At 32.6% G+C, this 27,691-nt stretch overlaps 1 protein-coding gene across 1 annotated transcript; it reads right to left on the minus strand.

The window, feature by feature from the left end:
• Positions 1-2,800: 2,800 nt before the first annotated feature.
• LOC145691919 (uncharacterized) lies at positions 2,801-25,729 on the minus strand. Its single transcript, XM_081767227.1, has 7 exons — positions 25,645-25,729; positions 23,880-23,949; positions 13,578-13,600; positions 12,510-12,642; positions 11,700-11,852; positions 6,010-6,158; positions 2,801-3,179 (listed from the first exon to the last, which is right to left on the minus strand). Exons 2-7 carry the CDS (start codon positions 23,934-23,936, stop codon positions 2,996-2,998), a joined length of 699 nt encoding a protein of 232 aa, XP_081623353.1. The 5' UTR covers positions 23,937-23,949; positions 25,645-25,729; the 3' UTR covers positions 2,801-2,995.
• Between the last annotated feature and the right edge of the window lie 1,962 nt (positions 25,730-27,691).

The raw sequence follows: 27,691 nt of genomic DNA on the forward strand, positions 1-27,691 counted from the left end.
AAATAGAAGGTCAGCTTAGTAAATGTAACTACCATCATCATGAAGTCTCTTTCCAACAAGAAATATTTAATTTAAATAATATACTTATGACAGATTTTGCCGGACCATCCAAGCTTGCCGCTGCACGCAAATGCACATGTTGCATATATGGTAAAGCCGGCTCTGCATATCATATATATCTAGTCGACAAATTATTTATATATGACATTTAGAAAAATACTATTAGGAAAATTGGTATTAGTTTTTACCTTTAGACAAGTTACTGGAATTTTATACTGTTCGTGACATTGTTTTCGTGCTTATTAAAGGCCTGCTTTCACGTAAAACAAAATTTCATTTCTACTTTTATTTCTTAGTTGATATTGATACAAACTGCTGAAACCCGAATTGTTAATAGGTATGGTATTCATGTAAATTGTAAAATATTTGTAGCGTATCAGTATCTAGCGTTTAATTTATGTTGCATTTTACGGTGATTACACCTACATAAAAATATTTCATACTTAAATAGACGTAAGATGCGTTACAAATGACTATCTGAAAAAAAAAGAAATTTAGAAAAAAAACGAGGGGCAATGTTTTTTTCTAAAAAAACGTATATTTCTGAAAAAATACGAACCGTTTTTTTTATTTACAACACTAGTAGTACCCAACGTGTTTTAGGTACCTAAACACATAAATTTAAGGTAGTCGACATTACCAGTATTGGACGAATAACGCGTGACTTCTGTGTTTTCTTCCATTCTTGATGCAAATAATCTCTATCATTTTTAACATGATTATATTTACAAATAACGAAATTTATTTAATTTTGTTTTACCCAAGGAAAATTTAATACACAGTCTTCTTTCAGAAATATGCATGACAGTAACTAAAACGTTGTTTTTGCTCGTTCATATTCCATCCCATTAAATTTCCAGCCAATAGCAAATTTACATTCTCCATTAAATTATCACCATAAATTAACTAGGGACCGTAAAGTTAATGTTAATTTTGTGCTTCCCAATTGTTTTCACCTTATTATCTCAAATTTGAGGGAAGTTGTACTTAGATTTGTGTAGGTGGGTGTGTATGCTATGTGTTGGTTTCCAATCTGTATATAGTGTTTATTCTTTTCGTTCGTAAACTTTAAGGAATGTTTACGGGATTTTTTCTCGTTTTAGTTGAGGCATATTATTTCCACGAACCCCAACTAACTTTTCACAAAATACAGTTAGTCTATATTGGTTCATTATTATTGTAATGTTTTCATGGCCCCATTTTGATTTAGTTTCGTGTATTAGTATTGGGATCTGGTACCAATTTCTTGGTATGTGAAGTAACTCAGAGCACTTACGGTCATTTCCTTTTCATGTTACTTCTATGCTTTTTTGTGTCTCGAACCGAAGATCAGATAGTACTTTGCTTTATGTGGTACGCTGAAGGTGTATCATACACTTGGGACTCATTCCTGTTGACCAGAGATGTTACGTACGATAAAGTTTGAGCTCCCGGAACTTTTGAGAATTTTCTACCTTAGTTGAGAATTTTCGTTACGCAACCACAGAATACTTTCGGCAATTTCTATTGTCCAAAAAATAATCCTGGTCTATTGGACAGCCTGAAAATTAAATGCAGAGTCTGGTTTAATAATAAATTTCAACATATTGTTTTCCCACTCCGTAGAAAAGTTGGTAATGCGTAACTGTTTTGGGAGCATGAAATTAGTTATTTTACGGGCTTTTGTGTTAAGGTATCACTAATACACCATAACTCTAGATGATAGGTTGATTGTCGCAGCATTTTTTTGACATTCACGTCTTGAGCAACCTACTCCTAATGTTGTTTTCTTTACATATCTTTTTTTATTATTTATTGTATATCCCATTAGTTTAGAATCAGATATTGTTTTATTCGAATGGCGAAGGTAGGCGCCATAAAACCCTCATGGAAATTCATTTGGCCGTAAAGGTCTGCATTCGATTCCCGGCGGAAGCTCATGTGGTTTGGATTCCACGTTAATCAGTAGGTCCACGTCTCATATTGCCTCGCTGCTGAACGGGACGCTAAACTAAAATCAACTCAACTGAACTCAAATGTCTGCATTTTATGTAATTTATCAATAACCTATTCCTCTCTCTATTATTTGGTTCTAAGTAAAGTTTTAAAGTCATTAATTTTTCATTTGCTTTATATTTGGGATGCTTCATTGTTGTTGCTGAATCCAGAGAATTCTCATGAAGCCTCGCTTATGTTCAGACTTTGTTTCCTTCAGCTATTTCAAGTGAAAATCACCACATCTTTGAATTCCAGTGCATGGAATTCAGGACGGACACCCCTTTCCTATCATCCACTTTTGGAATCACCAAAAATTATTCGTTTTGGCTAAAAAAAATGGAGTCTCGGGGTGTGAAGGAACCGATTAGTATCGGTTATTGAACCAATGACTTGGCAGGACTTCGTCCATGTCAGCGAATGAGAAAACTTCAACATTTTATCAGTTGCATAAGCAAATCCATTTAGTCGGAAAATTTACATTACATAAGCTTATGAACCGTTTTGAGTGTAGCTAAATGGAGATGCTGATCTCTCAATTTTAACCCAGTTCAAGAAATAACTAAACTTGAGAGATTGTACAACTCATTCACAAATACTGTTAGTAACTTGAGAGGTTCTGTCTCGAGGTATCTGAAACTGGCCTTCAGAATCTGACCATAATAACAGCAGGCAAGAGACCAGTTTTACCTCAACTGACAGAGAAGAGAAGTCTTATATATAAGACTTCTGCTCAATACAAATTAGTTTACAAACAAATGATTGCCGAGCTGTTTTTCTTTTATTTTTAAAATTACGTATCACTAAGTACAAATCAGTATTACATCATATTCATTGCATATCCTATTAATATTTAACTTGGTAAAACACAAAAGGTAACTTGGTAAAATTCAAATTTAAATATGTTTTGTTGCACGCTTAGGTTTGGCATTTTTCTTCTATATATAATAACCAACAAATACTAGCCAATAATGCTTCCTATGTCAAGGTTTCCAAGAGCCTCATTGATTGCATCGAATAGTCTCTGTTGTGCAGCATCAGCTATTGGACCACGGACAAGATTGACAATCCATTCAGCGACTGTTTCCGTGAGAAGATCGAGAATGCCCAATGCGTCTAGACCGTGGATTGTGACGTCAATATGCCTGTAAATTAAGAACAGATATAAAGCCTACAAGAAAATTTTTTGATTGAATTATATTCGTTCTTTTGATCCAAAAAGTAAGTTGAAGTTTGCAACTTTAATAACCAAAATATGTTCTAAACATTTAGCCAGTATGCTTTCAACTATGCTTTCAACTATATCTCAATTAACATTCTCTCATAGTAAAGTACGTTTTAAAAGTTTTAGATACGTATGCGATATATTTTAACTTGACAGGATGATGATTAATAATGTCACTTTGTAATAAATTCAACTTCTTTCATATTATTCAGAAATGAATGTATATTTTGATATAATATTACAAGATTAAATTATAGCATAAAAACATCAAATACAAATATGATTATTTTTAAACACTTTCGAAATATAGTTTTCAGAGATTTTAAGTAAATGTATTTGGTGAAAGACACAGAATAGGTCAACTCTATAGCAAGATACTATCTGGTTTATTTTTAAAACTAGATATTATAAGTAACTGCATAGCATACTTAACATTGTAAAGTAATATTAGATCTATATTCGTTAGTAAGCTCGAAGTCTCTGTATGAATATTTGAAAAAAGGTTGGAAAAATCAGTCGGAAAGCTTCATTGTCAAAGAATAGTTTCTCTTTTGATCACACTTGGTAGAAGGGACGAAACAAACTATTTTTTGAACAAAAAATACAGTGTTCCTGAAGTTGCTATTTAATTATTACCTCTTATTGTAGTGTTAAATAATGTAAATACATTATTCTTTCCTAAGGGAAACCGATTATCCATCGCTTCAGTTATCTTCTGAATGACAATAAGGTTATGCTTGTTATTTAACAAAATTCAACACGTAGATAAAAGTTTTACATCAATATTTTTATTTACTATTGAATGTGGAGTATAGTGAAAAAGTTTTATATGTCAATTGAGCTCGTTCTTAACAACTCTGACGGATTTTCGTCTTCTTTAGAATAATAATTTTAACTTATATCATCACAATGGAAACTTGCTTACCGTGTTCTCCAAGTTATTAAAGTTTGTACTTTCTAAAGAATAAACAAGTGTGTTCACTCTTTTACGAGAGACGTTTTGAAAGTAAGGTTCGTCATTTTTCCCACTGAAATTTTATTGACAAACACAAATACACTATTCCATCATGAACTATACGTCTGACACCATGTTTCGACATAGTCGCCGCAGACATTGAGACATTTGTCGTAGCGTGCAATAAGTTTCAAGAAACTACTCAGGTAAAATTCGATGCTCCGCAATACAAAAATATTCGCACAGTATGCTCCAGCTCAGCATTGTTTCAGAAGTGACGTCTCGAGAGTATGGCTTTCAATGCAGGGAACAGGTTAAAGTCTGATGAGGCAAGATCGGAACTGTAGGGAGAGTGATTCAGTATATCCCATCTGAAGTGGCGAATCTGATCTTGTGTGAGTCTTGCTGTGCGTAATTTTGCGTTGTTGAGCACAACGCCTTCATTCGAGAGCCCTGGTCTGTTTCGTCGAATGGCGGATCTGAGTTTAATGAGGGTGTCGTAGTAGCGTTCTGCGTTAATGGTCCCTTCATGGGGGAAATTAAGCAAAATCTGGTCATAATCTTACCTGCAGAGGGTGATACTTTGAATTTTTTTCCTCACTGGTGAATTGGGATGTTTCCACGTCATTGAGGCTGCCTTGATTTCTGGGGTAAAATGATACACCCATCTCTCAACCGCTGTGATGATTTTGAAAAGGAACTCATTTCACTCTCGCGCGTACCACATCAAGTGACGAGGCTGATTCCCATTCTTGCACTCTTGTGATCCGCGGTCAGGTTTCTCGGCACATGTCTTGCAGACACTTCTCGATAATCCAACATATCATGGAGAAAGGGGTGGCCTGAGCCTCACAAATACGCAGTTTGGACGCCACGTCTGACACCACAATGCAATCGTCCGCTAAGACCATGTCCTGTACTCTATCAATGTTGATTTCATTCGTGGATGTGGAGGGATGTCCACTTTGACCTTCATCCTCAACACTCTGCCTTCCTCCACTGAACATGTAACACCAACAACCAACCATCTGACAAGACATGATCTCTTCATCATACAGGGTTTGTAGATGTTCGTGAATGACACATTAGTCCCACGTGCCCATTCATATCACCATTGGCGACCACATTGTCAGCACACGTTTGTCTGTCTCGTGATTTGTACTCGAATAATCTCAGGCACGCCGGTCTGCTGCTACTCTACATTCTTCGGCGTGCGTGGGTATGCGGTTAGTGTACGTGTCCTTGGTGTGGGGAGACATTAGATTCGGATTCCTGGGGTTCGGATTCTATATTAATATGTAGGTTCCAGTATCATATAGCCTCACTGTTGAAAAGGACGCTAAAGTCAAATTCAACTCAACTCTTCTTGTTCAGAGATTCTTAAAACGTTATTATATATAACGATCTTAAGATATATTGAAGAAAAATTAGGTTTCACGTTATGCAGGAAACATCACAATTACACTATCATCATTTATAGTATTGCTAAAGAATCACTATCTTTAAACCCTTATTTTTAACATAATGAATCAATATTTGTGTACGAGGAAGTGCCAGCAATTTTTACTTTCTGTTATTAGTATTTTGTAAGTCAAGTTTTATATCACTACAAGTTTTCAAAAATAATTTTACTGCAATAAAACTGAATATATCAAACAATTATATATATATATATATATATATATATATATATATATATATATATATATATATATATATATATATATATATATATATATATATATATCAAAAGAGAAGGTCCTGATTGTTTAATTACAGAAATATGTAAACTTACTTAAGGTTCAGTTGGAGAGAAAGTAAAGAGGCCTTCATTCCTATAACCTTGATTTGTACTACGACGTCAGCATCTGCTTCAGAAATAACGGCATCGATTGTACCATTAGGTCCAAGGTTCATGAATTCAGCAACAAAACGGTAATGCAGCTAAAATAATTAAAATACATAACATTACTTTAAGTAATAAAAATACATAAACATAATTTACATTGTTGAGTCTATTTTCTTTTAAATACATGTGAACAATGTCAATATACTTGTATTTCAATAAATAAAAGAGAAAAGTATTGTTCAATTCCTACAGCTCTTTAGAGACTCAACGGTTAGCCTTCTCTTATTTAGTATGCTAGTTCATCGTCATTTCACAGTGAAAGTATTACATCTGGGTTAGATTCCTCTTCAATCTCTGGGTCCCACGTCTCGACTTTTCTCGGTATTTAATTAAAAGTATCACTAACTGTACTAATTAAGAAAATAAAAAAAAACACAAGTCAATCTGTAAGACATTTATACGGTATAATTGGTTGATTCATTGTGCGTAATCATAAGTTATGATGAGTTGTTTCATTATACACTTCAGTGTCTAATGAAGTTTCAAAAATTCTGGTTTATGATTTAACATAATTCGCTGTTTATTAAATTGTTACTTTTACAGAAAAAAACTCTTATTTATTCGTAATGTTCAAATATAATGCAAAAATAAGAACAAAATACTCTCAAACTCACAAATAAAAGACAGTACACTAAATTTGGATAGCATAACTGTTGTAGGGACATTTTAATGTGAGTTTGTAAGTAACTTATCTATACGGTAAAAAGGATAAGTATTTTGGTTTGTTTCGTTATAAATCTTTTCTTAGCTTTATTTTTTTAAAAATAATCAATATCCATAGGCAAGTTCTGAAATAGCTAGGGCGGTATCTATTTGAAGTCTTTTCAGTCTTTCTATCTAAAAATGTTTAACTTCAAGGAAATCCGCCAGAAAAGGTAGTTTTATTAACCTCGAACATATTGATCAGGCGTCAAAGTGAAAATAATATACAAATAAATAAGAAACTTTCTCAAAGAGTCATTAAGTATAAAACGTAGTACAATTAAAAAGTTAATCTCTTCATCGTAAAAATACATATTTTATGTTATAAATGTATTAGAAAGCGAATAGCAAAAATTATCATAACCTTTCATTTCTCAACAATACAACAAAGGTTTTACTCCTACTCTACATTACATTGATGTGAATTTCTTGGATCAAAAGATCCAATATACCTCAGGCCAAAATTTTCTTGTAGGCCTTATATCTCGAGAACTGCATATAGAGTAGCCAAACCGAAACTAACAATTTACTCAGTATGATGTACTTATTTCGTAAAAAATACGAAAACTCGATTTAAGGACCGTTCAAAAATGTTGTACCCCCTGATCCACAAAATTCAATATATTCCATACAATCAAACATTTTCTTGTACGCCTTATATCCGGGGAACTACATATACTATAGCCAAACAAATCAAACAGTTTACTCAGTATGATGTGCTTATTCCGTAAAAAATATGAAAAAGCGATTTAGGAGCCTTTCAAAAGTTTTGTGGCCCTTGATCCACAAAATTCAATATATTTAATTCAGTCAAAACTGTTCTTGTATGTCCCATATTTTGAGAACTACATGTAGTGTAGCCAAACCAGCATGGACAATTTACTCAGTATGATGTGCTTATTTCATAAAAAATACGAAAACTCTATTTAGGAACCGCTCAAAAATTTTGTGGACCCCGATCCACAAAATTCAATATATTTCATACAATCAAAAATTTTCTTGTACACCTTTATTTTGAGAACTACATAAAATGTATCCAAACCGAAACTAACAATGTACTCAATATTTTGTGTTTTTGCCATGAAAAATATAAAAATTGGATTTACGGGCCGTTTAAAAATTTTATTGCTCCTGGCCAAAAAAAAAAATCAATATATTTCATTCAGTCAAACATTTTCTTTTATGACTTATACCTGGAGAACTACATATAGTGTAGACAAACCCAAACTAATCATTATTATTATTTATTTATACTCCATCAACACAACAAGCCAATTATAATGTTCGTGTATTACATAGTACATTTCTTAAACACAAAGTTCATATTGCATATGTCTATTTCTTTGTGTTCAATACATATTTTGTTGTAAGTAGAGCACATTCTCCAGATTGGTGATTTCAATAATACGTTGGACCTAGCTTTTTTGCAATAGAACAGGCCAGAGTTATCAGGACGAGTTTTAAGTGTCGGGACATGAAAATTTAATGTTGATATGAGATCTGTACAATTAAATTCATTTTGTACTATTTTATGGAGAAAATCATATCTATCATATTTCGCCTTTGTTCAAGTGTAGGGATACAGAAGATGTCTATTAACGTTAGATAATTTTCATAATATGTATAGATTCCAGTTCTCTTCTACGTCAAGTATTTTATAAATTTAGATTGGACTTCTTCCAGTTGATGTATGTATTGCTGTTGTAATGGGTTCCAGATCACAGCAGCATATTCCAGTTTTGATCGAACATAAGCATAATACATTTTTGTTAGTGTAGTACTATTGTTAAATTCCTTTCCAGTTCTAATTATGAACCCTAACATCTTGAGAGATACATTAACTATGTTTTCTAAATTGTTATTAAATGTCAGTTTCGTATCAAATGTAACTCCAAGATTTTTGACTGAATTTAATCTATTTAGTAATATCTGATTCATTCAGAAATCAAACTCTATTTGACTTTTGTTTCTGGCAAACGATAAAATGTTACATTTCTTTATGTTGACATTAAGTTTGTTAAGAGAACACCAATTAGCAATATTTCTGGATCAAAAGATCCAATATATTTCAGGCACTTTTTTTTCTTGTACGCCCCATATTTTGAGAACTACGTATAGTGTAGCCGAAACAAAACTAATAGTTTACTCAGTATGATGTGTTTATTCCGTAAAAAAAAATACAAAAACTCGATTTAAGGACCGTTCAAAAATTTTGTGGCCCCTAATCCACAAAATTCAATATATTTCACACAATCAAATACTTTCCTCTACACCCCATTTTGATAACTACATGTAGTGCAGCCAAACACAAACTATCACTTAACTCAGTATGATGTCCTTATTCCGCAAAAAATACGAAAACTCGATTTAAGGGCCGTTCTAAAGCTTTTTGGACCCTGATCCAAAACAATTCACCCCACAATCAAACATTTTCTTGTACGCCCCATATTTTGAGAACTATATATAGTGTAGCCAAAACAAAATTAACAATTTACTCAGTATGATGTGATTATTTCGTAAAAGATATGAAAATCCGATTTAGAGACCTTTCAAAATTTGTATGGCTCCTGATCCACAAATTCAATATATTCATAGAATCAAAGATACGAAATCCCGATTTATTAACCATTCCAAACTTTTGTGGTCCCTGATCCAAAAAATAATTATTGGGCAAGATCGCAATCTTTTGTTGCATTTTTGGATCATTCGTAAAATTCTCGGCCAAGATCGCAAGCTTTTGATCCATTTTTTGGATTATTCCTAGAGTTCTTCTTTAATCACTTAACTTAGCATGGTGTGCTTATCCCGTAAAAAGTACGAAGACCCGATTTAGGAGCAGTTCCACATATTTGTGACACCTGATCCAAAAACTAATTATTGGCCAAGATAGCAACCTTCTGATGCAATTTTTGGATCATTCCTTAAATTCTTTGTTAACATCGCAATCTTGTGATCCATTTTTTTAATAATTCCTAAAATTCCTGTTTTTGAATAAAACTTTAAACAGTTATTGTACTTCATATTATATATATTTCTTGTTTTTATGGTGATTCCTTTCTACTTGAGCAAGAATGTAAAATAGTATATTGTTACGTAAAACAATATACTATTCGATTACGTTCACTCGTATACAGATCGATATTTATAGATTTTTATTGTTATTTCTGTCGAATAATGTCCATTATACGTAGAATGCTGTATATTTTAAATATGAAATTACAATAAAAGTAATGTAAAATAATTAATGATTTTTCATAATGTATAAAACAAATAGGCTTCGTTTCTCATTGTAAAACTATAGTAACTTCCAAAACTGAAACCGAAGGTACTAGGTCTAGAACTTTCGGCTACAATAGGTAAATTAGGTCAGATGTGGAACTTGTTATTCCGATGCTGAATTCGTATCAAATATAATTCGTTACTATCTCTTACAATTATTATTATTATTATTATTATTATTATTATTATTATTATTATTATTATTATTATTATTATTATTATTATTATTATTATTATTACATCAAAATAAATATTGAAACGGAAAAATATGCTAGTTTTTACTTATTACGCTTTCAATTGAAGAAAAGGAGCTGAGATGAGTTTTAACCTTTGCACCGTAAATCCATATAGAAAAATTTGTGGTCTCCTATTACCCTTTCTTTCTAAGAGAAGGCAATATAGAAACTAAAGTGGTAGTAGTTTTTTTATCACTTTCTATGACAATAATGAAAAAAAGCTATTTCTTAATGGTTATTTCCTTCGATATTTATACCGTATCAAGGAACTGATTCTCGCTATCTACACTGTAAAAAATAAAACTGCATTCAAACACTTTTAGTACAGATGTTTAGAGGGAAACATATCAAGTGTGTGTCTGTCAAGTGTACTTCCCGTGTCCAAAAAGGTTCATTCGCCGTGAGCAGTATCTAGTATGACATATTTAAAACACATCTTCTCGGCAAACAGTTCGAAAACAATGTGATGACATACATTTTGCACATTTTCTACATACATCTCGTACATACTTGGACAACACGGTACCCACAAGGGGTGAATATGTATCATCTGGAGGCGTTCAAGGAGTGTCAGTAATGTGTATATGTGTCCTATTCTTCTAAAAGCATGTTCTGTATTTTTTTCTCTGTATCACCATCTATGTTGAACCCGGATAAAGGGACCAGGCACAGATAGTGCCAAGCCACACTTTGTTAAATGTGAATTGGCTACCTCTCACGGTAGTAATTGTATCGATTCACAATATAACTTATATTAGTTGTTTATTCTTTCAACAGATGACAAAAGAAATAACGTGCCTGGTATTGTATTTTTCACTTTAGTGGATTATGTTGGTGGAAAATAATGCAGAGCAACATTTAGTCACAGGGTGCAACATGATGCTGCCTAGAAGGAAGTTTCTTTATGGGTTCCTGGAAGATATATCCGATATTAGTTGTTCGTTTGACGATCCTGAGCATAAAGCGGACCAAAGTTGTGCGTCTTCATGCACAGAGAATGATGGAAAGGTAAGTGTAGCTGTGAATAATCGAATTCATAGTTCTCGGGCTTCCTGAGTTGAACAATGACACTTCCGATCAGGTTTAAATCTAAATTCAGCCAGTTAAAATCTAATGGTTTTGTACGACGATTATTTAATGGATAATTATATTTTGTTTCTGTTTTGAACACTTTCCTCTTTGTTTTAGTTGCTGCATCTGTAAACATCCACTTTTTTGAGAGTTTTCTTTAGTAATTCATTGTACTTTCTCCTTCGTAATTGTTAATTAGTGCAATGGGAGTTATTTCATTATTTTGCCTTTCTTCTGCAGTAATAATGGACGAATTATAAAAGTAATTTTTTGAATTGGAATACTTACATCAAGATCGTCCAACACTGCTCTCATGGTCAAGTTCATCACCATTCCTGCGCTATCGAGTGTAGCATTGCCTTCTCTATGGATTGTGTGTAAGCCACTGAGATAGCCTTGTTTTATACCAATTTGTAATTGCCATTCAGTACCAATTGGTCCCTATGGATATATCACAAGAATAAGAATTAAACAAAATACATATTTTCTAAACTATATTAAATTAGCATGCAGTAGTGCATCAAAATTAAAGGTACTCACTCGTTGAATGCAATTAAGGTAAATTTTAATGTGATGATAACTTATATTAAGATACTGTACTATTATTACTATCAAGCAAAGAGGTTATATGTTAATTTTCGAAATTAAATTTTCTCAAGTTGAATATAAAGTCAATAACTATTTAAAACAATTATTCTTATCTTAAAGATAATACGAGTAGTTGACACTATTGAAACTTTCAACTGTTATAATATTTGTAAATAATATCCTCGAGTGTATATTTACTATTACATTTTGGATGAACAATCCTTAAATAAATAATTATGATAATAATAGTAACAAATTTCAAAAAAATAAGAAACGTCACACATCCAGATAACGACGGAGAAATGGTGGTAAAAAAGAAAGATTCCTTATCAGTTACATTTCTGAAACATCTATTTTTACCAAATAATTACTATTAGTATGTTCAAATCTCGTGTAAGTTAAGAAGTAAAATGTTTTTAGGTGTACGTATATTTTGGGAAATCATTTTAAGTTCATTTTGAGTTCATATTAGCATATGTTTATTTTTATGAGCATATTAACAGTACTTACAACGACATCAAATCCATCTGTGAAGTCTGGAAGAGGTAAAGGATCGCTTCCATTTTCAATTGTTAGAGCGGCTTGCTCTAAAATTTTATCGACGGTATCATTCCAGATTACTGTTGACTTTTCACTAGCTTCTCTGAAATCAAAACAAATAAACAATTCAAAACATTTTATTTCCTAATTCTTACAAAATTACAAAACTTTAAATTTAGTATTAGGTATTTTTTTACTAACCTAATTCTATAGACATTTTTGGTCACACATTATGTTCATTTTTCCTGGTAGTATTACTACCAGGAAATACATACACAAATAAACATATAATATGTGTGTAAGTAGTATAGCCACAAGTCTTTATGAGGAATTATGTATATTGTGTAAATGTAATAGCGAAATATTACTTTTATTAAGTACCAAGATGATGATAAGTATGATGATATAGAGACCAAGACATTATTCACTGAAACAAAGTCGTACTAAGAAGTTACGGAAACTTAAAACTCACTTTTCCAATTTTGAAAATATTTCTTAAGACCTTCTAGTAAAACTTTTTTATTTATTTTAGATAGAGACATTCTCTTTAACATGTCTTCTAGCTGCGGTTCGACAGAATTGTTTAACAGAAGTACTATTTTGTTTTTGCTTTTGATTAGCATGTTAGTGTATATATGGTACGTCTCTGGGAAGATAATAAAGATTAAAAATAAATTCGTGTCATTAGTTTAAGTATTTAACCAAATAAAAACATAGAATAAAATATAGACTTTGCTGATTTTTTTTTTATTTTTTCTTGTTTCTTAAGGGATAAATTAATATTATGTTCAGCAAAAAATCATAATTGTCTTTTAAATAATATTATTACAATTCAAAAGGCTGTCAGACTAAAAATGTAACAATAATGTCCGTCTCTTACGAAAACTATACAAGACTACTACCTTCTAATTTATAAATATGTAGAAAGTACATTCAAGAATATTGACAGTAAAGCAATGTTTCTAATCATTACAAACTAGAAGGAACTATTTATTTGATTATTGAAACAGGTAAATAATAACTGCGTTAATTACTTACTCATCCACATCCTGCAGTATGTTCTGAAAAAAGACAGAAATTCAGCCTTAATATTGTTTATCATGTTCATAGGTCTAAATATAACTTATAAACGTTTACTGTCAATAATACTAAATCAAAAGTTTACTTTTTCATCTAAACACTATGTAGTCTTTAATTTAACGGGTTTTCCACTGTTTATGAAGCATAAAATTTGCATTAGATATCAACCAATAGCGTGAAGAATATGCTTTCATTTGATGAACATTGTTACTTGCAATTACCTGTCACCGTTAAATTCGAATGATACAATAACAAAATAATTAATGAAAATCAGTCAATTTATAATTAGTGTTAAGTATGTCAAATATAATCACATTGTCGTCTTCCCAAGAATCGGAAATAGAACTAAACACCAATATATTTTTTCTTTAATTTTCTTATGACCGTGCTAAAGAAAAGTTCTAATAGATAACTTAAAAGCGACATTATATCTGTTTCATTTCTCTAGCTATTCTACAGACCAATTACTTTCAATTTTTGTTGGTCTCCATTTACAAATAGGCATATTCGTGGAATATGAATCTAAAAGTTCTATTATATCTAATTTTTATTTGAAATTTATTAAGGATTTATGACAGAAATATTAATCATATTGCCTATAAATATGTCGCGTAATTGAATAATTTGCTCTCCTGAAAGTCAGCTGCGGCATCCAAAGGTACGGTAGAAACACGTATTCTTTACCAGCATTGGTAACTTTGTTCGTTGAATTTAACATCCTTCCAAGCACAGAGAATGTATGAGAAGTGAGACTATAGTTTAGTTTAAGTTAGAATTTGAACAAATGTGTTGAAATGAAATCGAACTCGGGACTACGTGTACGCACTAGTCAGTAGACTAACAGGGAATATCATTTATAAGTTTAAAAAATAAATATATTTTATTTTAAAACATTCTTAATATGAATAATGTCCGTTATAATTTCGGCCGAAGGCCGTGTAGCGAAGTGTTTAGTAAGTTTCATAGCTCAGAACATATTTAAGATTTTGTTGTTTCCTTGTCCCATATGTTTGGTCTACATGTTTCTTTACCTATACTTTGCACCAATCAATCGTAGCGAAGAAAACAACCTTAAAGTTACAGGGATAGATAAAAATAATTTCTTCAATACTTTTCTACTTCAATACTGTAATAATAAATATTTATAATTAACCAAATATCAATGAAAGCATATCAAATAAAAAATTGTTGCAAAATAAAAACTAATGAATCTAGAATTACGATTTTTTGCCCAATAACCCTAAACATATATTGCATAAAAACCTCAGATTGCATTTAGTTTGCATATCATTCTTTGCTGAGATAGATTGATCAACAATGCAGTCAAAGTTGGTATCGGTGATCTGTTTAAATAGAGAGCAACCTTCAAGATGGGACCTCAGTTCGGTTCCGATGTATATAGCATCTAATCCGTTTCACTTTATGAACTAAGGTATATCTTTCTGAACATTAGTTTTAGAAGCAGCAAAAACTTCAGACAGAAAGTGACGTCATAGACAAATGGAAAACATGTTAGATTATTAAAACTTTATCTGCAGTCAAAACAGTACTTCAACATCTGATTCTATAATGTAAGTATTTAACATCTAAAAATTAGTGTCATTTATTAGCAAATTTATCTTTAGAATTTTCAAGTCATAAACATCTTTAATTTAATGACCATAAATATGCACATTTTCCTCTTGAAGCGAAAGTCCTGACTTGATTTTTGGAGAAAATTCTTCAGTTTCGAAACCCATCTTAGTCTTATGTCCGCTCAGTGCTTACAAAAAGCACTAAACTCTAACTATATAACCTAAACGTGAATTAATAAGTAAATCTACAAGCATCTCTGTGGTGTTGATAATAGGTTGGAAGCATAAATAGGTTATTATTTCTTTGCTAAATGTCTTCAACTGTTTTGTGATCTTCAGTGATTTGTTTCTTTGCTACCGAAGCCAATGCACTTGCCGAATCCAGGTTAATGTTCTTCTCAGTTCCGAAGCTACGTAAGTCATAGCATTATTTGCTAAGTGTATTTGGAAGATGAATTATTTCCAAAGTATATCATACCTAGAATCACGTGAACATGAAGCATATCCACTTTAGTGAAATAGTACTACTCCAATTCCTAAAGCTAACTAGTGACGCCAATCCTAAAACATAAATTATATTATAGACCGACTTCTGACATCAGATAGTTTATCATTGTTGTAGAAGAAAGCAAGTAATATACATTGCATACTGAGAATTGTTCTAATATACTAAGTGGCGATAACGTGGATTTCAACCAAGGAACGAAGTTTGAGTTTACATTTAAGAAATCCCATAACATCTTATTGGAAATTTTGTTTTTAAGTTTGTTATTGTTCGCATAACATTCTTTCTGAAACGCAGTGGCGTATCTAGGATTTTGTTTCGGGGAGGGTATGCACAACATGGGAAGAAGGAGGCAATTGCCCACCTGAGCTTCAGAATTAAATATATTTTAATCGATTTCTACTAATATTCTAGGAAAAAACGTGAAATTCCTATGTTGGTGGAGAATCGTATCTCCTACCCCAGGCAAATCTGAAATTACGCTCATGCGAACACACATTGAATATTTGTAATTTCATTTCAACTTAACTGATTTAATTTTGGAAAGAATGAAAATATTCAGTTTTATCTGTGCACGTTTTTGCCTGACAGAAAATGTTGATACAATTTGAAGCTGGAATATAATGACTGCATACGTAATGTCAAGAATTGCTGACTGGTGAATCTTATGTGATATGATACAAAACTTTAACAGTGAATCTAACCTTTTATTCTATTCATAGAAGGAAAAGGAACCATCCTCTTGGCATACCTAATTTCCTGGGATACTTATTCCCCCTTCTCTTGACTTTCTTTAATTCAAGCATTTACCTTCCTTTAAAACAAAGCGATGTAAATATTCCTTTGCTATAATAACTAAAGTCCCGTTATTTTTTATATCCGTGCAAGTTAGTGTTGAAGACCAGTTTCGCTTATCAGCTCCTCTTAGCTTTGATGTTACTGACGACTTCCAACTTAAATCACATTTAACAACGGTCGAAAGTATGATAGGAGGAGCGAAAGAAAGTAACAACTAAGAAGAAGAAACAGAAGAGTAGAACTGAAGAATGAAAGAAAAATGAACGCAATTCTTACATGGAATGAAATTTGACAAATACAGTACTACTTCTCAACAAAAGCATAAGAAGATGGAAAGCCAATGAAATGCTTAGAAATGGTATTGTTGTACTTGAAATGCGAAAAACTAACAAATTTATTTCGGGAAGGGGCTTGACCCAATTAGCCTCCTAAATACGCCACTTCGTGAAACCTATCCAATTTATTAGAAATATTTGTGTTCCATAAAAAAGTGAAAGAAGATTTATATGTTCTTATCTGGGTTTGTATGAAAGCGTCAATGTACTCAGGGCACAAGTTTAGTGGAATTTATCTCTAATGCAAAGATACAATGTAAAACTGTTGAATTAATCTTTTTTCGTGTATCTTATCATCTATCGTTTTAAGAAATAAACAGTGAATGAAGAGAATATTTTAAGAATACATATAACCAACAATATGTCATCTATTTCCAGTAGTACCTAATAAGATAAGATAACAGATAAGAATTTTGTGTAGCAAATCAGAACTATCAGTTTAGAATAAACATGCTGATATCAACAGACAATATTTCAACGTTTTATTGTTACGGAGAATGATGTCACAAATTTGAAATCGTCATTTCTGAGGAAGAAAAAAGATAAAAGAGATTTATGATTCTAACTGTAATGTTCTAATACAAGATTAGGTGAGAAAGTGAGTGTCAATCATTAAAATTGGAAGGGGAAAATTGTATTTGCTTTTATCACCATATTTAGATACTCACTATAAGAATTCACCTTCCTTATCTTAAAGTCAGCACATGTTCTAAGTATTAGTCCAGCTACATATTATTATTATTATTATTATTATTATTATTATTATTATTATTATTATTATTATTATTATTATTATTATTATTATTATTATTATTATTATTATCAGTAGTAGTAGTAGTAAGTAGTAACATTAGTAATAAGTAATAATAGTAGTAATAGCAGTGAGTAGTAGTAGTAGTATTAGTTTGACCCGAAGCCTCTGGTTCGTAGACAATTTGCCTGGACCATAGTGACATCTCTTAATGTAGTTATCACTGTAAGACTAATAGACAACCGAAGCAGACCATCATATAAATATTTATCTTATCCAGAAAAGCCATACTTTTTCAGGTGACGAATTTCAATCATATTTGGAAGATATTAATAAGAGGCATATTTCTTTACGATATGTTCTGAGAATATGTCTTTCACTCACGAAATAAAAAATTGAAAAAGTGATTTTAGCAAGAAGCCTGATATTGGTTGCTTTAATACTTCACCTAATTTCAAACGCTTTTCATCGTATTTGAGAATCCAACTTCTCATTTCCTTAACTTCCTCTTTTCTATCATCTTTTTTCCTGCATATTTTCAATTGAATATCCACTTTAGCCAGAATTAAATTGTCATTTGGGAAGGTGTCAATAAGCATCCTGTATTTGAAACATTTGTTTATAATGATATGATGAATGTGATAACTAACTTCCTCTGCTGAAGATTTCTGGGTATGCATGTATGTGTTGGTGTAGCGATCTGTCTACAAAAGGCAGATTTTGTCATTCTTCCTAACTTCTTTCTTCTAAATCGGATTTGTCCATTAATTAAACTTAGTAGTATTTCTTACCCACACAACGTAAAGAAAGTGGAGAACTACTTGAATAAAGAAGTGTTGAACCCAGATCTAGCCAACTAGCACTAACGATGATGGGATTAACAATGTGCTGATCACAATCTCCAAACTAAAATTGCTGCTTTGTCGGGTATTTTCTCCAGGCCTTTGTTCCGTAGAGTTTAGCTTTATTTATTCTTTCTCACAACAAAAATAGATCACCCACTTGTATTATTAATTGGATCTCTTCTCTATTATTATTTTTAAATTTTCTTCTAGTTCTTCCATCATGAGTGCAGGGATCGCTTTATATGTTCATAACAACAAATGATTTTTCTCTATAATTACACTAATATCAGTAACGTAAACATCACAAACTCTTAATACGCTTAAACAAAGCATTCAGGTAAGCGTAAGAGAAAAAGTTCGTATTTTCTTGGGTAAATTAAGTGAGGTGCATTATATATGTTTAGTAGAAACTATAGAAAATGACCCCTACTACATTCTGTCTTACTTGCCTGCTAGTACGTTACTTATTGTGAATATCCCATGACTTTATTCACAATATGTTTTCTACTTACAGTACATTCATTATACATTATACAGTCCAATATTTTTTTTAAATTGCTATTAAATTGTAGTAACACGATCTTTAGCGTTTGAAAGATATACAGTGCCCTTATTGCCATAATAATTGTTTTCTTTTTTATCATCTCTCATTTTTTAGGCTTATTTCGTTTTCTCAAATTAAAATTTTATATTCCACTTATTATACACATGCAACTTAAGCATAGAAACGAATTTTTGTGAAACCACAATCGCTACACATCTAATAACTTAACTAAAGAATGGTAAAAGTATTAACCTTTTCCCAAGTTAAAGTATTAAACTACGTAAGTACATGGAAATAATTCGCTTAAATAGTTATCATTCTGCTCCCAAATATGGTAAACACAAATTTTTATCATCTTTTAATACCTATGTCTCTAGAAGTATTGCTGAATAATTATTGCTATTCAATATTAATTGCATGCTGTAATACTAAAAACAAACGAAGCATAACTTAATTAGCCTTTACTTAATGTGTACTGAAAAACAATAGTAACTAGGTTGTAAGACTATCCATGGCTTTGGATTGATTATTTTGACAAAAGCTTTGGTCAGTGTTTCTTTTTTCAAAGTAACTAGGTGAGCAGATTCAAAGAATCGTAGTTCCAATACCGAACTATCAAGAGCTTGCAACGGGATCCACTTCGCTAAGGACTAAGATCAATGTAGAGCTTTTGTGAACGCGGCATTGAACCTCCGGGTTCCATAGGCCATAGACTTAATTAGTATATTTTAAATCTTGTCCAAATATTAAGGTCGTTGGGAAAGTAAATATATGATTAAAGGTCGTTGTGTGTAAAATATATGATTAACACACACATAAACACCTTAAGGCAGAAATAGAACAGAAACCACGTGGAAACGTTTATAACTGTTCCTTTTGGAATAGGCTTTCCAACTCAAATACATATTTTATGCCTTTTGTACAATACAAAATAGTTCTGTTCACAAAAAATATCAGCAGTTATAGAGAAGTACAATGCGCGTTAGTGTATAAAATGATGGTCAGCAGAGAGATATGAGTTAATTATTGATTATCATCATTATTTATCCTAATGAAGGTAATATATTGTTTGATGATTTTGTTCTACTCTACTCATATTTCCTTCACTCTAACTAGGAGTATCTTTGATTTCTCTTATATTATTATATTGATAAATATGGCCATGAGTGAAACTCATATCTCTTAAACAAACAACTTCATTTTTTATAAATTATGTACAAAATTTTGGTTTTGATTAACTGCAAGAATGTATAATGTGTGTTTTAATGATTACAGTAAGAAAACGAAGGAGGTTTTTAAAAGTACTGGAGAGGTTTGAGAAAAGCCTTCGGGTCTCATACTGAACGAAGGGAAAATCCCAACCGAAGGGAAACGAAGGGCGGTTGAGCGGGTGGAGGTCAGGGCACCTTCTTGTCCTTAGGAGGGGAAACTACCTAAAAGGCGGATGAACCACTAGAGGGCCAGCGGTATGGAGACGTGGAAAGGAAATGGGAATACTACCACATTATCTTTTTCCCAGAAGGGACAAAGGAGGAGAATAAATAAATATGATGGTTCTTCCTGAGGTAAAAAATTACGTAGGTAAAGTAGTCCTCCGTTCAGATTTCCGGATGGGGACATCTACGGGAAGAATCATCAAAGGAGAAAATAATAATAACTTTTATTTCAACATAGGAACCTGGACTCTACGACGTGAGGGAAAACTTGAAAGGTGGAAATGGACAAATGTAAAGTGAACATAATGGGCTTGAATGAAGTGAGATGGCCAGGGACAGATGATATAATATCGGAAAATTACAGAATATACTATTCGGGTGGCGAAAAGGCCGAGAATAGTGTCGCGATAGCAATGAAGAACGAAGTAGCAAGAAGTGTAACTAAAGTGGAATACTGCAGTGACGGCTTGATGTTTGTAAAACTACATGCAAAACCAGTGGATATTGTGTTAATACAAGTGTACATGCCAACAACCGACCATGATGATAATGAAGTAGAATTAATGTATGATCAGATTAGTGACATATTGCATCAGGAAAAGAAGAGGAAAGGTCAACGCCATGGTAATGGGAGACTTCAACAACGTAGTAGGGGAAGAAACTGCGAATAAGGTAGTGGGACCGTTTGAACTATGTAGAAGAAACGAACAAGGTCAAATGCTTATCGATTCCTGTAGGCAATATGATCTGATAGTGATAAACACGTGGGTTAAGAAAATAAAAAACAAGCTGTACACTTGGAAAAGTCCAAGAGATAAGAAACGCTAACAAATCGATTACATTCTTGTGAAGCAACGTTTCAGAAATCGTGTACGAGACGTCAGGACACTACTAGGAGCGGACATTGATTCGGATCACAGTCTCCTGGTGGCGGTAGTGCAAGCCTGATTAAAGTCGATCTAGAAAAATAGAAAGAGAAATCGAAAATGGAACTAAGAAATATCGACGATGACGTGAAAGAAGAGACTGAAGAAAAATTCTGTACAAAGGGCGATGTAGTTGGCATAGTGAATAGTTGGGGAAAAGCTAAACAGATTCTACTTAACACACTCCACAATAACATTAGCAGGATGGAAAGAGCACCGAGAAAACCATGGATAACTGAAGCAATGCTTAAGAGGATGTAAAAACTCAGAAGGGCGAAAAACACGAATTACAGAAGACTGAATAATGAATTGAGAATAGAGACGGACAAAGCCAAAGAAAAGTACATGGAACAGATATGTGAAGAAATAACGGAACTTCAACGGCGCGGCAGATATGATCTGATGTACCAGAAAGCACAAGAATTAGGAGGGAAAACTAACAAAATTATACGAACGTTCGCCATCGAAGATCAACAAGGTAATGTAACCACTGACCATCAAAGAATCCTTAAAATTTGGAAGGAATACATAAAAGATCTGTATTATCAGAAGAACCGCCCCAAAGATATTGTGATCGAAGCAGAGGAAGGGGTGGATGATGATGAAAAGGAACCCAGTGTTTAGAAAAGTGTAGCAGTACAAGCAATCAAAGACATGCGAAGGAGAAAGGCCACAGGAGAAGACGACATACCCGTAGATTTGCTGAAGGGATTAGAGGACAACGCAATGAAAGTACTGACTTCATTTATTAACAAGATCTATCTGAGTGGAGAATGGCCAAAGGATTTTCTTAATGTTACAATGATTGCATTGCCCAAGAAAAAGCAAGTAAAGAAGTGCAGCGATCACAGAACCGTTAGCCTGATTTCCTACACTGAAAAGATCTTTGCACGCATACTGAACAGGCGGCTGAAAAGTAAGATAGACGAGAGGTTAGAAGAAGATCAATTTGGATTCCGGAAAGAAAAAGGCACCAGAGATACCATTGGATTGATGAGAATTATATCATAAAGAATTCTTGATGTAAAGGAAGAGTTGTGTTTGTACTTCATCGACTGGCGAAAAGCTTTCGACCCAGCCAATTAGACGAAACTTCTGAAAATACTTAAAGAAATCGGAGTCAACTGGAGAGATCGACGAGTCATTCAAAATCTGTACACAGAACAACGAGTGAAGCTGCACTTGGATGAAGGAGAAACCAATAGTGTGGAGATTAGACGAAGAGTCACACAAGGATGTAGTTTGTCGCCCCAATTATTCAATATTTACAGTGAATGTTTAATGAAGAAAGCCTTAATGGGAATTGGAGATCTCAAGATTGGAGGGCAGATCATTAGCAAGATCAGGTATGCAGATGATACAGTTATAATACCTAAAACAAAAGGACGACTACTGGAGATGATTGACAAAATAGTTGACACTGGAAAACTGTATGCAATGGAAATTAATATCGAAAAGTTGAAAGTCATGGGTATATCACGAGAAAACACGCCCTTACGGATCAGAGTAGAACAAGGAGAACTTGATTAGGTCGATATTTTCAAGTATCTGGAAAGTATTTTGACGAGATACGCTTACTGCACCAAAGAGATCAGGTCAAGAATTGCCATAGCTAAAGAAGCATTCAACAAAAAAGATCGCTCTTAACTAGCAGGCTCAATATTGGACTTAAGAGGAAGTTGGTCAAGTGCTATATATGGAGCATTGGACTGTATGGTTCAAAGACTTGGACATTACGGAAGTTAGAGAAGAGATATTTGGAGAACTTCGAAATGTGGTGTTGGAGGAAGATGGAGAAGGTAAAATGCGCAGAGAGAGCAACAAACGAAGATGTTTTAAAACGGATAGGAGAGAAGAAGACACTTCTGGCCACCGTCCTTCCTAGAAAGGCCAATTGGATTGGACACATCTTGTGTTCTTCACACGGCCATAGAATGAAAGATGGAAGGAAAGCGAGGAATAGGAAGAAGAATGACACAGCTGATCTATGATTTGAAAGATAGGAGAAAATATTGGGAGTTAAAAGAGGAAGCTGAAAATCGAGAAAAGTGGAAGAAACATTTGCAGGCCCAAATCTAAAACTGAAAAAATCCTCATTAGTCCCAGGATCTGCCCAAAAGGCAAAATACTAAATAATATAAAAGGAAGAAATAGTTGGCAGCTCACTAACTTCCCCTATTATCTTCTTAACTAGTATATGTATGAATATAGCTGTAAATAGAAGCGTTTAGTATCAAAACCTACCATATCCATTTTTACTTCCACTACCATATTCTGCGTATATTGTTTTAGAATGCGTCATTATTACTCAGTTCTCGATTTTGTGTGTGGGAATATATTTGTAGACAGCAATGAAAATATTTCATTGTTGAAAGAACAAAATTAAAGTCGCTTGTTAAGACAGAGCTACATAAGTGAAAAAATGGATATGGTAGGTTTTGATACTAAACCCATCGTTACAACAATGTATTTTTAAATATTTCAAGTTAATTTCAGTCTTGTTATTTATATTCTTTTATTTACCAACATAATGGATTGCAACTTACCGCAGCACGACTGGTAGCTACGAAACATAATGCAGCGGCAATGATAAAAAATTTCATGGTATGTTGCTTTCTAAAAATAAAGAGAAACATATTTTTATAGGTAAAAATATTGAATCTAATTATTATAAACACGTTTATATATCAATAGTACACATCAAATTCATTAAGCAAACTAGGTATAAAATAGTGTATGTACTTGTATATATTCATGAATTACTTAATAAAACATGTACTAATATTTCCGAAATAGTATGAAAATTGTTATAATGGTATATATGTTAAGCGACTTTTCATGAAATATAAGAAATCTGAATTCAAACTCAAAGGCATGAGAACCTTCAAGGCCAAGGAGACCATTTCTCAAAATTGCTATTGTTATAAAATGTTGTATAAAGGTCGTAGGCGTCATTTGTACTTACAAATGTTGATACACCTAATTTGCCTTGATTTTATGGTTATATATATAATTGTGAAATGTTTTATTTGAACAAGGTTTACACTAGTATAACAAGATTAGTGGTTCTGAGAAATAGGTCCGAAATCGAACTACTATTGTAGCTGGAAAAGTGAAATTTAGACAGAATACTCCTTTCGTCACGGAAGAAGAGATAACAAAAAGTGTTTTGAAATGGTATTCTAAGCGGAATGGAAGGAACTAAAAGTATCTTATCCAATAATAAAATATTTCATGATTCCAAAGGTTAAGGAGATGAAACTCATAGGAACGCCTCTTCAAACGTACAGTTAACAGGTGTTTCCCAATATTCCATTCCTTAATGGAAAAACGGGAACAATTCACATAATACTCAAACTTCTTATTTAATATTCATAACACGCGCTAGGTGAGGAATCACGTGAGTTGAAGGTGTGAATTTTAACATATAAACAATTTGTTGAAAATAATCGAAGTCATGTTTGATAGTTCGTTAAAATGGCATTTGTAAGAGAACAACATTTATAGTATTCCAATTTCTAATGTTTACCAGACATATTTTCGTGTATTTACAAGAACATTAGGAAACATAGAAATAAATAAGCAAATATTAGTACAAATTCAGAGTGACAAAAATTTCAATTTCAAATGAAAGGAGGTTCAACGTTTACATTTTGTTTAACGATGAATATACTGTCATGGAGTGAATATAATTTATATTTTAATATGAAGAAAACTAATATATCTTGACAGGAGTCGATTTAAATAGGATTCGAAACCGAAAGCTATGTAAGGTCAATTGTAGCAAATTAATTTGTGAGGGTTCGTGTTGCTGACGTGAGATTAAACATACATGAAAAGATAATTTGGAAACCAGAAAATATTATTTTTCAACATCCTTATTTTTTCTGTGCGAAGAGCGAGCATTTCTGCTAGTACTGTTTAAAAAAATACAATTGTTATTTAGAATAAACTTGATTTTCAATTTCAGTTTCTGGATGCTTGACATTTAGAGTCAATTTCGAAAACCAGTGATCTCCTCTTCAAATTGTTTTAGTCTTATTATTAAATTTCCTAGCACATGAAATATTACGTGGCTTACAATATGCAGAAGTTTGTATGATTTGGATCCCAGTTAAGATGTGGATACAAGTTTCATCACTTTGCAAATTTAAATTGCAATATTTTCGTTGTATTAACATATTTTCTTTCTATCTTGTTTTCCGGTTCCATAAATGTTGAGTTAGAATTATTGAGTAGTCGTCACTTCTTCATATATCCGTATGAGCACTATGGAACCATCAGGTATTTACTTGAAACAGTATTACATACCTCTCTTGGGAGCCAGGCAGGGTAGATGTTGATCTGAAGCGTTTAGACCTCTTCTCTAGTGGGTATAGCAAATTGCAGGGTATTTATTTCATCGATTATTATTTAATTAACTGCATAAAATAAATTATAGTGTGAATAATGAATAAAATAATGAAAATATTGGTAGAAATTCGGGTAAATATGTCTGGCAAAACAAAGTAAACAAAAAATGTTTAGACCGTATTTAGACAATTAACACAAAGTATGTTTCTGCAAATGAGTACACATTACGTATGACTTAAACAGAAGCAACAAAAGTAAACACAGACATAAATAAAAAAAATGCGTTCGTCCTTCAGACTCTTTGATGCTCTCGCTTTTATTTAATGCTTTGTAGAAAAAGACAGTTACGTGAACTATCACTAATCTTTCACGTGTTTCTTTTTCACAATCAGCATGTGTATTCTATAGTTTTATTGCATTTCCATTCAATAATCATATGCATGTTTGCGATAAAAAAAAGAGCTTAATTAAGAGCTTAATATATGTTCATAAAACATGCTAAATTATTTTGTCAATTAGTGTAAAAACTTTTTCAGAGAGTTCGATATTCTCAAATACATAATTCAATGAAATTATATTTGCTTCCAATCGTAACGGAATTCTTTCTGAGTACTATTCGATTTTAAGGTTCTAAGGACTAAGCGGTTAGCATACGCGCCTTTGGCGTTGACCAGGATCCCATTCCCAGTGAGAGGTCTTGTGGGTCGGATCACACGTTAAACTGTGGGTACAAGTCTCATATACGAGTCTAGCTCCTAAACGGAACGCTAAACTCAAAATCAAATCAATTCAAAAAATCGATCTTCAGAATCATTAATTCATTTTAGTAATATCAAGTTAGCTTTATGTCAGAATTTAAAAAAAACTGTATGAGATGTTACTGCAATATTAAATAATTAATTATTTACCTTATAAATACTTTCTGCATTAAACTGCTTGGCTTTAAACTGCTTAGCTCATATTGTCATGTTCTACATCATATATAAGTATTAATAGATCTTTAGACAGCATACATATAAGAAAGACTCAGTCATAGTCATTGTGATCTTATAAGAAGTAGATCTTCGAACATCTCAGATATTTCTTAATGGTTTTATACAGGATGTCCAATATACAATGCAACCCGGAGTTTGGGATAGTAGAATTTTTGAACTTGAAGCGATACACAAGTAATGTTTATACGAAAATAAAGCTTTGTTCATGCGTATATTTCTAAACGAGGAAGCAAAGATTGAAGTACACTAGGAACCACACAGTATTGCCAGTTGTAACTGAAGGTGATTTTTATTATTATTTTTTTTTTTTTTTTTTTTTTTGCAAAACATGTAAATTGACTCATAACTCATACTTCTGGATGCTCTGTCGTTAATTTTCAGTTTGTTTAGTTGGAGTATCTTGAACATTATGGAGCAGAAAAAAGAATTTTTCATTTCCAACGATAACTAATCGGGTGAGGCTTCTATAAGAAGAGACTAGGGAAATCGTAGTTATCATAAGTTAATACTCTGAATTGACAACATTGACGAGTGAGACGGTAGCATAGGGTTTAAAGGTCATGACCTAGCCACTGCTGCAATTGATGGTAGACATGGAGACTGAGATGCGTGCAAGTATCTTCAGTGAGCGGCAGTACCTCAGGTTTCACGTGAAAGTCATTGGTGGTCACTTTTTTGGTGAACATCCGTATGCGAATTTGCTGCAATGTTTCATCTGGCTGTCCACCATACAACAGAGCTACTGCTGCTTTTCCGAACCTAATTATGTCATCCTTTTCAGCAGTCAGGGTTTTGATAATCGATTCATAGTTTCAAATTCTTCACATTTACCAAATAGTTTAAAAGCTTCTTTTTTTCCTATTGTTGATAGTCTTGATGTGTCACATTCCAGAATTGCATTGGAAAATAGTATGTTGTGGCAAACAGTAACACTTTTGCAAGTTTTGATATAATACACTAATACATTTTTCGTATTATTCTTCGGCTCATGGCATAAGTTCACATTGTGA

Source organism: Thermobia domestica, chromosome 8 (assembly GCF_964235325.1).
Source record: "Thermobia domestica chromosome 8, izTheDome1.hap1.1, whole genome shotgun sequence".
NCBI lineage: Eukaryota > Metazoa > Arthropoda > Insecta > Zygentoma > Lepismatidae > Thermobia > Thermobia domestica.

Excerpts from the sequence above, each read along its gene's own strand:
- LOC145691919 (XM_081767227.1), bottom strand. The coding sequence starts at position 23,936 with ATGAAATTTTTTATCATTGCCGCTGCATTATGTTTCGTAGCTACCAGT. Across the intron at positions 6,159-11,699 it reads CAGTGTTGGACGATCTTGAT|CTGCATTACCGTTTTGTTGC; the intron begins GTAAGTATTCCA and ends TAATTATTTTAG. Across the intron at positions 3,180-6,009 it reads TCTCTCCAACTGAACCTTAA|GCATATTGACGTCACAATCC; the intron begins GTAAGTTTACAT and ends CTTAATTTACAG.